This window comes from Rhamphochromis longiceps, linkage group LG20, assembly GCF_057381845.1.
Source record: "Rhamphochromis longiceps isolate RC_006_pf linkage group LG20, R_longiceps_female_GT1.1, whole genome shotgun sequence".
Classification (NCBI taxonomy): domain Eukaryota; kingdom Metazoa; phylum Chordata; class Actinopteri; order Cichliformes; family Cichlidae; genus Rhamphochromis; species Rhamphochromis longiceps.
Genome location: NC_140576.1, coordinates 7306004 through 7317934, shown reverse-complemented (window position 1 = coordinate 7317934; position 11931 = coordinate 7306004). Strand labels below are relative to the sequence as shown.

Genomic DNA, 11931 nt, shown 5'->3' with positions numbered 1-11931 from the left:
AGCTTACGCTCTAGAGAGCTGAAATAGGGGTAACAGAAAATAAAGCATAATAACTAGAAGCTAAAAAAAGTAAGGTCTCAGGAAACTGGAAAACAAGACATTTGTGTCCCACAGTAAAGGCACAGAGAGACAAGACAGTGAACAGAGGGAAGGCACATTAACAAAAGGTAAAGACTGGAAATAAGGAGATGCTAAAGAGCTTACAGAACTAGAAATACAGAAACAAAAACCAAGAGACTAGCAATGAAAAATCATAAAAAATTTAAGTTCAATTCATAACAATAATAATACAAAACACAAAACACTGGGTCACCGACCGAGGACCGTGACAGAGTGTCTGTTATATTTACCACAAGCTGCTTTAAAGGTTCAAAATAAATACAATAACTAAAAGATGCTTTTTACTCTTGTTACAACAAAACAGTGATTCAAAAGGTTTCCTTTCACAGGACTGCACAGAAAAAATGCAGGAATGTAAAAAAAAATTGTACAATCTTTAGATTTGCAAATATGAATTTCAAGTTTAAACACCTGATTCAAAAACAAATGACTTGAAGAACTTATTCATTTATTCATGCACTTACTTTTCCCATGCTGTCAGTCGATGGTCAGTGGTTTTGCAATCCAACAAATTTCTGCTTGCTAGTAAATCCTTGCTTTGCAACCGCTGTGATAGTCAATTTCTCTCCAAGCTCTGGATTGAAATGGTGAAGACCTTTGCTTGTTATGTTTCATATATGTTATGTTACTTTAAATGGTAACGATAGCAAAAATGGAATCACAACATAATTTTGTTACATGGAAACCTGCTGCCATGTGCCACTTTAAAATGTCTTTTTGTTTTAATTTTATAGTATAGAAATACTTTTTTTTATCATACAGCCTCCATTTAAAAAATTATTTTTAATTAAAAAAATATCACTTTTTACTGCACTTGGTGTTCTGCATCCCCAAACGTTGATTCTGTTCATCTGGATGTAACGTTTTCATTGGAAGAAACGTTTCATCACTCATCCAAGTGACTTCTTCAGTGTCTTGGTGTTGTGTAAATAAGCTTTCTTGTTACATAAAGATCTGACAGAGTCCTGTGCTTGTGCCCGATCATTCACCCAATATTTCCCTACCTATTTGCCTCAATGAGCAGTTGTAAAGTGGTGTGATAAGTTGTGAAATTCATGTTTTCATTAATAACTGAGGTCTCATGTACTCCATTTGTCCTGATGTCAAAATGTAATAAATTATTGGGACCAAAAAAAAAAAAAAGATTACAGGTTTCAGAGCATCATACGCTTTCATCCAAACATCTTTTTTATGGAAGAGGTTTCACATTTCAGCAAAGCGATGGAAAACAGCATGTCTTACAATAGCATGGCTTTGGAGCAGAAGAGTCCAGGTGCTGAAGATTGGATGTGACACACAGTCTCAAAATTTGAGTGCGGTTGCCATTAAATTCAAGATTACTTTTTTCTTTAAATAGTACATATTTTCCATGTCCTACTGCCTCAAGACTAGTGTCAGGCTTTGTAGCGTGATAGTGTGTGGAAGAAAAAAAAAAAAAAATGTGGAAACTAAAGACACAAGACTAAAAACAGATTTTATTTAGCATTTATTAAACCAGGCAGTCCCTTGAAATTAATATTTCTTTTTCTGACATGAATCAGTTATGTAATCATTTTAGGAAGTGAGTGTCATTGTCATTAATCATCATACGTTCTCAGGACATCTTTGCTTCACTAGAAAAAAGTCCTTGTTATATATGTCAGTGTGTGGATATAAATCTAGTAATTGACAAATGAGAAAGTTTAATAGTTTTGTTCAATAACTAACAATATAGGTATTACTACACTGATTTATTAAGAAGCTATAACAAAATATGCTAAAAAAAAATGTTGTAGGTATTTTTTTTTAAGCTCTGTTTAATGTCCCCACAGTGCAGCACTCTGCTCTCTAGTCGTGAGCGCTCAGCTTCAAACACCAGCAAATGACTCTGCAGTGTCTCCACAGGACCAGACCGTATCAGTGATGGATCATTGTTCTGTATGCATATAAAGATATATGAAAACAAAAATTAGCCATCACAGAGCAGATACACATAGATACGACACATGCATCCTTTAAGTCCTGCATCACAGGTACAAGAAAAGCAAATACAGACAATCTCAAGTGGAAGTAGAACTCAGCAACAACAAATCTTATCTAAAATTAGATATTTTAAAAAATAAAAAAAAGTGTAATGAGCACTCACTGCCACAGCAGAAATGAAGGCATGCATAAGGCAGTAGTCTGCTCCACCATGTCCACTCATACCGAACTGCCTGGTAGTGTTGTAGTCTGCTGTGTGCTTTCTGGATTTCTGGGTCAGGAAGTTGAACACATGGATCTCGTGGCCATTGCATGAGAGCTCGCCCTGAGAAGACCCAGTTCATTATGTAGGAAAGAGCTGAATTTTAGTAAAATACTTAACTCTATGTTTATCAAATACTAAAGATTCAAGGAGATATCATTTCATCAGTCGCACATCAGTAGTATGAATGATAGCTCATCGAACTGGTTTTATCAACAAGGTTTTTGTCTGAATATTGAAACTTTGTCCTGTTTTTGAGGGTGTCCAAAGCAAAATTGAAAGTATTGTAAAACAACTGAATCAGTTTTATCAAATAAGGAATTGCTAAAATATAATAGTTTTTAAATCAAATGGTCATAAAAAAAAAACATGGAAATACACAGATTTCTGTGAATGTATGACGAGGCAGGAAATCCCTAATTATAATAACATATCATTGTTAAACCATTTTTCAACATATTATGGAATGGGTGATTTTGGTCTGCGGTTCTGCTTTATGATGCAGAAGAGTGCCTTTGTCCTATGAAGTAAATAACATGCTTCTAACAGTTTGAACTGTTACAGGGTCTATAAGGATTAACAGTGCTGTGATATATGTTTCTTACCTGCTGTATCTGTAAGCATTCACACTTTTACTTTTATATAATTCATTTGCTAATTAATGTGTTTCTATGTGATTTTCTTCAGTCTCTCATTCTCATCTTTCCCAGAGACATTAATTACAGTCCTACCTTGCTGCCGTAAATGGTTGTTTTTCGCTTACAAATCTCCTCAGTAAATGCCACCATGGAAAAGGCTGCCGTCACACCCCCTTCAAACTCCATGTTGACAACCTGCTCAGGAGATCAGAAAAGTTAAAAGAGATAAAAGGAAAGAATCACAGACCAAATAAATAAATAAACAAAGTGCAGTCTGGGAATTCGTATGTCAGTCAGCTGATTTAAGCTATGGGGACAATGTCCAATATTTTGGGCAAATGCACATAATTACAAAACAAAAACTAATCTCAGCAACAACTAATGGTTCTGTAATTACAGTCCTCCAAATTCAACCTGTCTTTTAGTCTCACACACACCATCTTCCTGCTTGCAACAAAGCCTGCTTAAATATGAGAGGTACAGTATAGAACTGCAAAACGGCAGAAACCAGAAAGCTTCTTGTGCTAAAAAATAAATAAATGAATAATAAATTTCACTGTGTTTAAGTTATTTTAACTCATATGCAGATAACTGTTTGTTGAGATTAAAGAAAAAAGAAAGTACACATAATGAAAATGGTGCAGGTAGAAGTACAATATATTCTGTATATTCTAAATGCATCTTTGATGCCTGATAGGAACCTAATACTGCATAACTGAGTCAGAAAGGGTCAGTGCTGCAGATTTCACAGTGTTTTCTAACCTGGTTACTGCAGACATCATTGTCACACTCATAGACACAGCGGCCATACGGTCCAGTCTTCAATGCCTCTGTTACTGACTCAATGTCTGGGAGTGAATTGGGGCATATGACTGATACTGGCCAGCCAGTGTGACCCTAGCACACAAACATACAAAACACAAAAATTATTTATAAGAAGTATATAAAAAAAGTACATAAATGATGAAAGTAAATTGGTGAAATTTTTACCTTCTTCACACTGTCCAAGTAGATTTTGCATGCTGAGTACGGGCAGTCTTTTTCTACTGAACAGTTAAGGCAGCGATCTGCAGCCCCTGCTGGCTGACACAAAACTAGTAACGTCACATTTTATATTCATGCTTAGTACAGAGATTTCTACCCATCATGGCTACTGATTATCTTCATTTGATCACTGAACAGACAACATACCTTGTTGTCTTTATTGAAGTGGCTGACGGATCCAAATGACGACACTTTCACACACCTGCCAAGAACAAACTGCCAGAGTAAATAATCAAACTACACAAAAAAACATCCCCATTTACCTCTAGTCCAACAAAATTGGGCTAAACATGTAGTTTTCTAGCTGTTTTAGGCCAAAATAAAAGAGAAAGAAAATCTTACTTTTGAACACTGAGCCTTGAGTTTAATCACTGACTACTGTCTAATGATATACCTGCGCCCTCCAGCCCAGTGATGTATGAGGTCAATGTCATGGCAAGATTTAGTGAGAAGAGCAAAAGAGCTCTCTGCTTCGTTTCTCCAGTTCCCTCTAACAAACGAGTGAGCAAAGTGATAAAATCCAACCTGGAAGAAAGATCGATTCTGTTTTTAACCATGCTGCAGAAATGTTAACATTGAATAACACTTTAAAAACCCTGAAAAAACCCAAAACATAACAAAAACATACAATGCTACAAAATTTTGTCCACAGGCCACAACTATGTGCAAATGTCTCCAAATTATGATTTTCTTAATGAATATGTTAATTATGAAACTATGTCTTATATTGCAATATAATATTAACAACAAAAGAAAAATCAACATGTGTCTGTTAAATTCAATTTAACAATGGTAATAATAATAATAATTTATTATTATTATTATTATTATTATTATTATTATTATTATTATTATTATTGTTTCTATCGTATCTGCCTGCTCACCGGTTCCAGGTGCTGAATATGGATCACTTCACCTATGACTCCAGCGTCTATGAGCTTCTGTAAAAGACCATTTATTTTTATAAATAAAAAAAACAGCAAAACCCTCATACAGATTTTGTAAATTTTCTTTACCACTTTCCCAAGTATGAGAAAATTGTAGTTTTGACTTAATCAAGTCAAAACAGCCTCAGCACTCTTGATTAAAATGCTGTTTTTGATGGGTTTTTTTTTTTTTGCACTTTCACAAACACAAAAGAGTGCTCTGTTTGCTTATTTTTCCTCAATCCTGCTGATTCTGTAAATGTGTGGCTGTTTTGAATGAGAAAGAGTTCCTATAGATTTTAGGCAGATGAAGTTTAAGTGTTTGAACCCACAATAGATTCCACTACCTGCTGAAGAAAACTGTCACAGCTGGATAAAGTGCACTAGAAAATGCTCACCTTTATCTTGTGGATGACTGGATCGTACCGGAGAACGTGACCCACGGACAGCATCACGCCGCTCTGAATGCAAGCCTCCACGATCGCCGTGCAGTCTTCTACAGTTGTCTGAAGTCATGTGGGGACATTAAAAGAGGGACGCTGTGCTTCAGTTTGATGTAAAATACTGAGGGTGTGTGGTTTTGTTAAAGCTTTTGCTCAGAATAGTGAATCGTGAAAGCAACTAAAACAAACAACTGTTGGGTCACTCTAGCTCAAATCAGCAGATTTTAAAGCTTTAAAGTTTGGACACGTAGAACAATTGCTGTAAAAATTTAGCTTCATGTATCAAATACTTTTCCAGATGTCCTTTCTTTGAAAAAAATAATCTGTTGACCCACTTTCAGAAGTTTTTTTTTTTTTGTACATTAAAGACCTATTTGAAGATATTTAATATTTAAAACACTATTCAAGATAAGCCTGAAATTTTCACTGGTCTTTCTTGCCATCTGTAATTTTGAACAGATACATAAAAAATGTCTAAGTATTAGCCAGTTTATGGTGTCCTGTAAAGTTCCATATTTGAGCACACACTAATAAAGTTCACATTAAAGAAAATTAAAAGAAAACACAGACTACTTTTAACATTATATTTTAAACTGTCTTCTCTAAATACAAATTTCAAGATAGAAGAAAATATCTTTGCTTGATGTTGATACTGTTGTTCAAACACTGCCTCAGATTTTAGAATGCTAAAATAAATGGTCTGAGAGAGGTTCAATGGGCCATTTTTCTAAACAATACAAGTTAAAAAGTATTTTTTTAAAAAGAAGCTAAAATCAAACTGTGTGTCCAAACTTCAGACAATAAAACTTTTGGTGCAAATCAGGGATTCATTATTACTGTAAAATCAGTTCATCAATAACATCCACAAACACTCACTGCCATTGGTTTCTCCAGAAGAACATGGTATCCCTTCTTTGCAAAGGCCACAGCAGGTTCCTAGGAAGCATAAATGTGATCACCATAATAATTAATTTAAGAACATCTCAAAGTAATTTAAACCAATAAATATTTGCTGCAGACAATGTTTACCTTATGGAGGCGATCTGGGGTGCAAATTAACACAGCGTCTGCAAACTTGTCTCTTTCAACTACAGCCTGCCAGTCTGGATAAAAGAGGACTCAGTAAGGACAAGGCAGATAATTATAAGGATTTGACACTTTTTCTCTCTTCCTCTCACCTTCAAATACGTTTTCCTCCACGATTTTGTGTTGTTTTTGAAGTTTGGTCCTTGCAAATTTCCGTGGATCAGCCACTGCAACAACCTGAGGAGGTCAAAGTGAATAAATCAAGGTACGCCCCGTTAAATATTACAACTTACTATGTGACATTGGTAGGAACAGCTTGCATCAATGACTTGAGCATAGAAGGGTTATAATTAGGAGACTAATTTCAGATTTCAGCTATTTCCTTTCGACAGACGAAGACATGCTGACGTTTTGACAAATGTTTCCCTCAGAAACACAAGCCTCTCCTAACCTTCATTCGTTCGGGATGAATAGACGCATACTGGGAGTAGATTTCACCCCGACATCCTCCTCCTACCACGATGGCACGGACAGGAGCAGTCATTTTGCCAGCCTGTGAACTTTGATACAAATTAAAGCTTGTAGGTACACCGCCACAAAACCGAAGAAAATACATAATCGTGAGATTACAGGTTGAGCAGTCCTCTACAGATGCACGATACTTCCCTTAATACGGCGATATGTAAACACGTTAAACCTACAGAGATAGGCACAAAATTGCCAATCATTTAAAAGTGGACTAAACTGAGTGATTATTGAACAGGGGACGAGAGGAACTTTGTGAAAGTCGTTAATCGACGTTTGTGGAGAATTTAACTTGCACGTTTATAAAGGCTGTCAGTACCTGTTTTGTCCCATTCAACTGTCACAAACGTCCGTCTCCCGCGTTGGTCAGACGAATACGGGACTAAAATTTGTCCAGAGCTCAGCATACAGTCCACTGCAGTGAAAGACTGACCACAAAAACGGAGACTCACTTCTTCGAACAAGAATATCAACCGAGAAAATGTCTGACACTCCCTTAACGCCCCCTGCAGTGTTCACGAGATCGCTCTGCTGTATTCAGTGCACCTCGTAAACTACCACTTCGCACCGCCAGTAGAGGTGAATCTCTGTTTAAAGGTATAAAATCGCACCGCTAGATGTCAAAAGATTGCAGACTGCAATCAATTGAATGCTGATTTCTTACAGGAATTTTCTGACAGGGCAACATGATTGCTTATTCAAGCCAGAGCCTGATCCCATGTCTTCATAATGGATTCATTTTAAGTTTATGAGAATGCATCAATTTATTGGAAGACATAATTACACACTAATCATTTTATATTTGTGAGTACAATATAATTTTGAACAAATCTGAATTAAATGCTTTAAATATCACGAAGAAAGTGTATTAATTTATAACCTACAGTCTCCGCTACGGCAGGGGGCGTAGGAGGCGGTGTGCAGTCAGCAATAAAACACATAGAAGAAGAGGATGACTATAGGTCACGTGAAGCGATCTACTTTACAGTGGTGGCTCAGCGTTTTACTGCAAAGGACTTAGGAACACTTCTGCTACGAGTTATAGTTTTTTTTTAGTTTTGGTAATTCATTTCGTTGAATTAAAGGGTAGAGTTATACTAAAACAGAATTTTGTAAAATATTTGTCTTACAGCTATAAATCGCGGATTTGTGGTGTTTTGCATATTTCGGTGCTAGTTAACCACGGTTAGCTCGTTAGCTAACGCCAACATGAACATGGACAACTTAAATCAGTCTGTAACAACAGGAGTGCCTTCTACCACATCGTCAACGGCAAGTAATTGCATTGCCAATGATAATACGACAACCAACGTGAGCAGCATCCCGTCGGTCACAAGTAATGGTAACGTAACGTGGCTTTGTTATTGTCTTTGTTATTATTCTGAGAGCATTTGATGATTTCATCTCGCTGTGGAAGTCGGAATTTTCCACGATGTACATTGACTTTGTCAACATTACCAAGCCTGACTGAGAGAAACGCGTACTAACCTGGCTGCCGTCTTACACTAAAGTGATTTAAACATATTTATTACAAAACCTACCAACTACCATGTTTCAGGTTAAGTCCGTATCACTAACTTAACCACTGTAGCAATTTTTAGATTGTTAGTACAGTAATTTGCAAAAGTCTCAAGCCATCCATGATTTCCTTATATTTTGCCAGGGAAGATTGGAAATGGGTACAGTGTATTGCAAAAATGTTAGTATATAAGGTAAAAACAGTTTGTGCAATTCTCACAAGCTTGAAAATAAAGTGAATATTTGATATGATCACCTTTATTATTTAAAAGAGCTTGAATTCTCTCAGGCAAGCTTTCTTGTAGGTTCTTTAAGTCGTCACAGAAAGTTCTGATTCTATTTATCTGACTGTTGAGATATGTTTTATCACTCATTCAAGTGACGTCTTCAGTTTCAGCTGACTGTGGGGTCCCCAACCTTGTGAACATTACATTTGCATAAAGACTGAAACTAACACAACTGACTAACTGTTAGGTCAGTTTCCTGATTACTAATATAGAAATTGTCATGATCATTAATTAATGGCCATGGGTACCGTTCAGTGAGAGTTGGGGAATTGGTGCAGTCACAGCATTGTGAGATGGTGAAAGACCCTTTGGCCCCATCCTTAAGATAGATTTAATTTTTATGTAAAAATGGGAAACTACTTCTCCAAGTAGTCTTTAGCAATAGTTTTCCAGGCTTCTTGAAGGACATCTAAAGCTTCTTTGGATGTTGGCTGCCTTTTGCTATGTTGTCTGTCAAGGTGGTCCAACTATTCTTCAGTAAAGTTGAAGTTTGTTCTTTGGGATCCCGATCCATGAGTGATAGTGCTTAATTGTATATTTTTCTTTCCAGGTATTTTTTAATGCATTAGCAATATGTTTGGCGTCATTGTCATGCTAAAAGATGAAACTGTGTCCAGATAGTTTTTTGTGGTGGATATCAAAATCTGACCCTATTCATGTGTGTTTATAATTTAATCAAGTTTACCTAAATCCTCAACACCACTGGCCAAATAACCAAGCGGCAAAAGGTGCAACTTATCCTTTAGGTGCAGATGCACAGCTACACTCTTTTGATGATACAAATGTTCACATTTTGGACTGACAAAACAGATGGTTTGAAAGAGGAGTAAAATAGGCCATCTTTGCCCTGTGTCAACAAACATCACTGAACACAAGCTGCCACCTTCAATGCTATCTTGAGATCCCTTTCCAGACACTTCAACCCTTGCCTCAGGTAACCTCAATAGGTCATGATAGGGAGGGGCAAGGTCTCACTTTAATTTCACTTGAAACCTCTGGTTTAATGACTCATTCCCTTTTTTAACTCCTTGGCTCATGTCATGTCACACACGATTAATAGTAGGTCAACGATTATCTCCAAAGGTGACATTCTGCACTAGGGTTTAAATATCTGGGACTCTCCACCTTCGTTATTTGAACTGAAGAAGCTTTTGGATAAGACGTGAAACGTCTTCACAAACTTAAAGAAGTTCAGTTGGCCTCCTTTTGCCTAATTTTCCAGAGGGGTAAAGCCACCCTTTTTCCAAGCATTTAATAGACCCTTCTTGATGTCTCTTTTTATAGCTTCGTCCTCATCGGCTGTGGTGACACCGTCTGCAGACACATCTGTTTCCAATGGAGTGTATGTTCCTGGTGGCATCACCAATGGAGATGTGAAGCCTGCTGTTTCCACCACGCCACTGGCTGATTTCCTCATGCAGCTGGAAGAGTACACTCCCACGGTAAGTCAGTTAACCCTGCTACATCATATCTTCACATGTTTTTGACAGTAATGTTTCTTAATCAGTGCTTGATTGGCATATACATAAGTAGTTATTAACCCCCCCCCCCATCAGATTCCTGATGCAGTCACAGGCTACTACCTCAACCGGGCTGGCTTTGAGGCTTCTGATCCAAGGATGTGAGTACACTCAATTCTGGTCTAATGTCATGGACTTGTCAGTTTAGACATTAAATACAGCAAAAAGGCTCCACCTATACATGTGTCCTTTAAATAGACTGGGAAATTGTATACTAGGAACAGCTTTGTGTCTGTCAGTGTGCACGCATGGAGGAGTACATAATCCTGATATGAGTGTGACTAACAAAACAAACAGCACAAATCATAAGGCTGCTCAGTTGGTACATTCAGAGGTTTGATTGATAGCCACCAATTTACTTAACAAACCTATGACTTAAAAGCCTTTATATAATATGAGTTCACCATTAAAAACCCGAGTTCAAGGCACTGAATGAGTCGGAAATTAATGTAATCTGGCATTGGGAACATGTTGAAGTCACAAATAGATGACTGTATTGTCAAATATTTCTATGCTCCTGCTTAATTTAAAGAATTTCCCAATGGTATACAGCATTTCTTATCTTAATACTGTATTAGTCAGGTAGCACTGTGCTTTCTGATATTAAAGGGAGTGTTGGCTGATTAGATTTGCTTAAAACAAACTGGCTTTAACCTTTTAACCAAAATGCAACATCTCTAACCTTGTAAGACTCTTTAATGTCAGCTTTGTGATCACTCCGAACAAGATCAGAGAAAATCTGAGGTTTATGTGTGTGGTGTTTTTCAAAGTAAGGATACAGATAGGCTGTAAACCATTAAGGGAAGAAGTCATTAATTATTTTCTTTTTTCCATGCATAGAATTCGTCTGATCTCCCTCGCATCTCAGAAATTTATCTCAGACATTGCCAATGATGCGCTGCAGTACTGCAAAATGAAAGGCACTGCCTCAGGAAGCTCAAGAAGTAAGACAAAGGTAAGCTTGTCTAATTTTAACAGGCACTTTAAATATGATGTACAATATTTAGAGAGCGCTGTGTGAGTGTTGCTAGAAGAGGAAGGTTTCATCTGCTTTCAGTTATTTTTGTTCCTGATAATTTTCTTCCTCCTCCCGTGTATAGGATAAGAAGTACACATTGACTATGGAGGACCTGACTCCTGCCCTCGCAGAATATGGTGTGAATGTGAAGAAACCTTATTACTTTACATAAAACAATTTCTTTAGAGCTTTTTGCTATTGCTAGTACTTATCTGCCTGCTTGCACAGCAGAGTTTGTGACAACCTGTATTGCTATTTTTTTTTTTTTTCTCACCTTGAGTTAGAACAACTTTGAGAAATCTTTGCAGTCAATTTGCATTTGGTCATTTGTTTTGTGGCGCAGTCTTTGCAATTTGTTAATTTGTAAAAATGTTTTATTGTGAAAATAAAACCTTTAACAGAAACATTTTCCCACAAAGGTGTCAAAATTAGTTAAGCTAATCTTTTCTGTATGACTTTTGTTCCTCTGCCTTACAGTTCAAATTTCTTCAAATGTATTTTACTGGATTCAGATCAGGGACATACTTTGTCATAACTTTCTCCTTTTTCTTCTTTAAAACAACTTTGGTAATTGTCGGTCTGTCTGGGATCATTTTCGTTTTGGAAACTTCCCCACTTCCAAAGCTTCTTCAGACTGGGAGC

General features: G+C 36.8%; 2 protein-coding genes across 5 annotated transcripts; one reads left to right on the top strand and one right to left on the bottom strand.

Annotated features, from left to right (window-relative positions):
* Positions 1-1576: 1576 nt before the first annotated feature.
* LOC146644830 (uncharacterized) lies at positions 1577-7441 on the bottom strand. 3 transcript variants are annotated; one of them, XM_085394705.1, is made up of 14 exons: positions 7266-7423; positions 6873-6974; positions 6574-6658; positions 6425-6498; positions 6272-6331; positions 5351-5458; positions 4911-4967; positions 4421-4551; positions 4174-4228; positions 3973-4065; positions 3745-3879; positions 3076-3177; positions 2246-2407; positions 1577-2035 (listed from the first exon to the last, which is right to left on the bottom strand). In XM_085394705.1, exons 2-14 carry the CDS (start codon positions 6963-6965, stop codon positions 1877-1879), a joined length of 1314 nt encoding a protein of 437 aa, XP_085250831.1. In that variant the 5' UTR covers positions 6966-6974; positions 7266-7423; the 3' UTR covers positions 1577-1876. The 3 variants fall into 3 exon arrangements, with proteins under 3 accessions (XP_085250831.1, XP_085250830.1, XP_085250833.1); XM_085394704.1 differs by having other exon boundaries at positions 1580-2035; positions 6873-6981; positions 7266-7440; XM_085394707.1 differs by having other exon boundaries at positions 1893-2035; positions 2308-2407; positions 6873-6981; positions 7266-7441.
* A 461-nt stretch (positions 7442-7902) lies between these two features.
* On the top strand, positions 7903-11693 carry taf10 (TAF10 RNA polymerase II, TATA box binding protein (TBP)-associated factor). Of its 2 annotated transcripts, none has more exons than XM_085392580.1 (5): positions 7903-8282; positions 10036-10193; positions 10308-10372; positions 11112-11226; positions 11372-11693. In XM_085392580.1, exons 1-5 carry the CDS (start codon positions 8156-8158, stop codon positions 11459-11461), a joined length of 555 nt encoding a protein of 184 aa, XP_085248706.1. In that variant the 5' UTR covers positions 7903-8155; the 3' UTR covers positions 11462-11693. The 2 variants fall into 2 exon arrangements, with proteins under 2 accessions (XP_085248706.1, XP_085248705.1); XM_085392579.1 differs by having other exon boundaries at positions 7905-8288.
* The last annotated feature ends 238 nt before the right edge of the window (positions 11694-11931 follow it).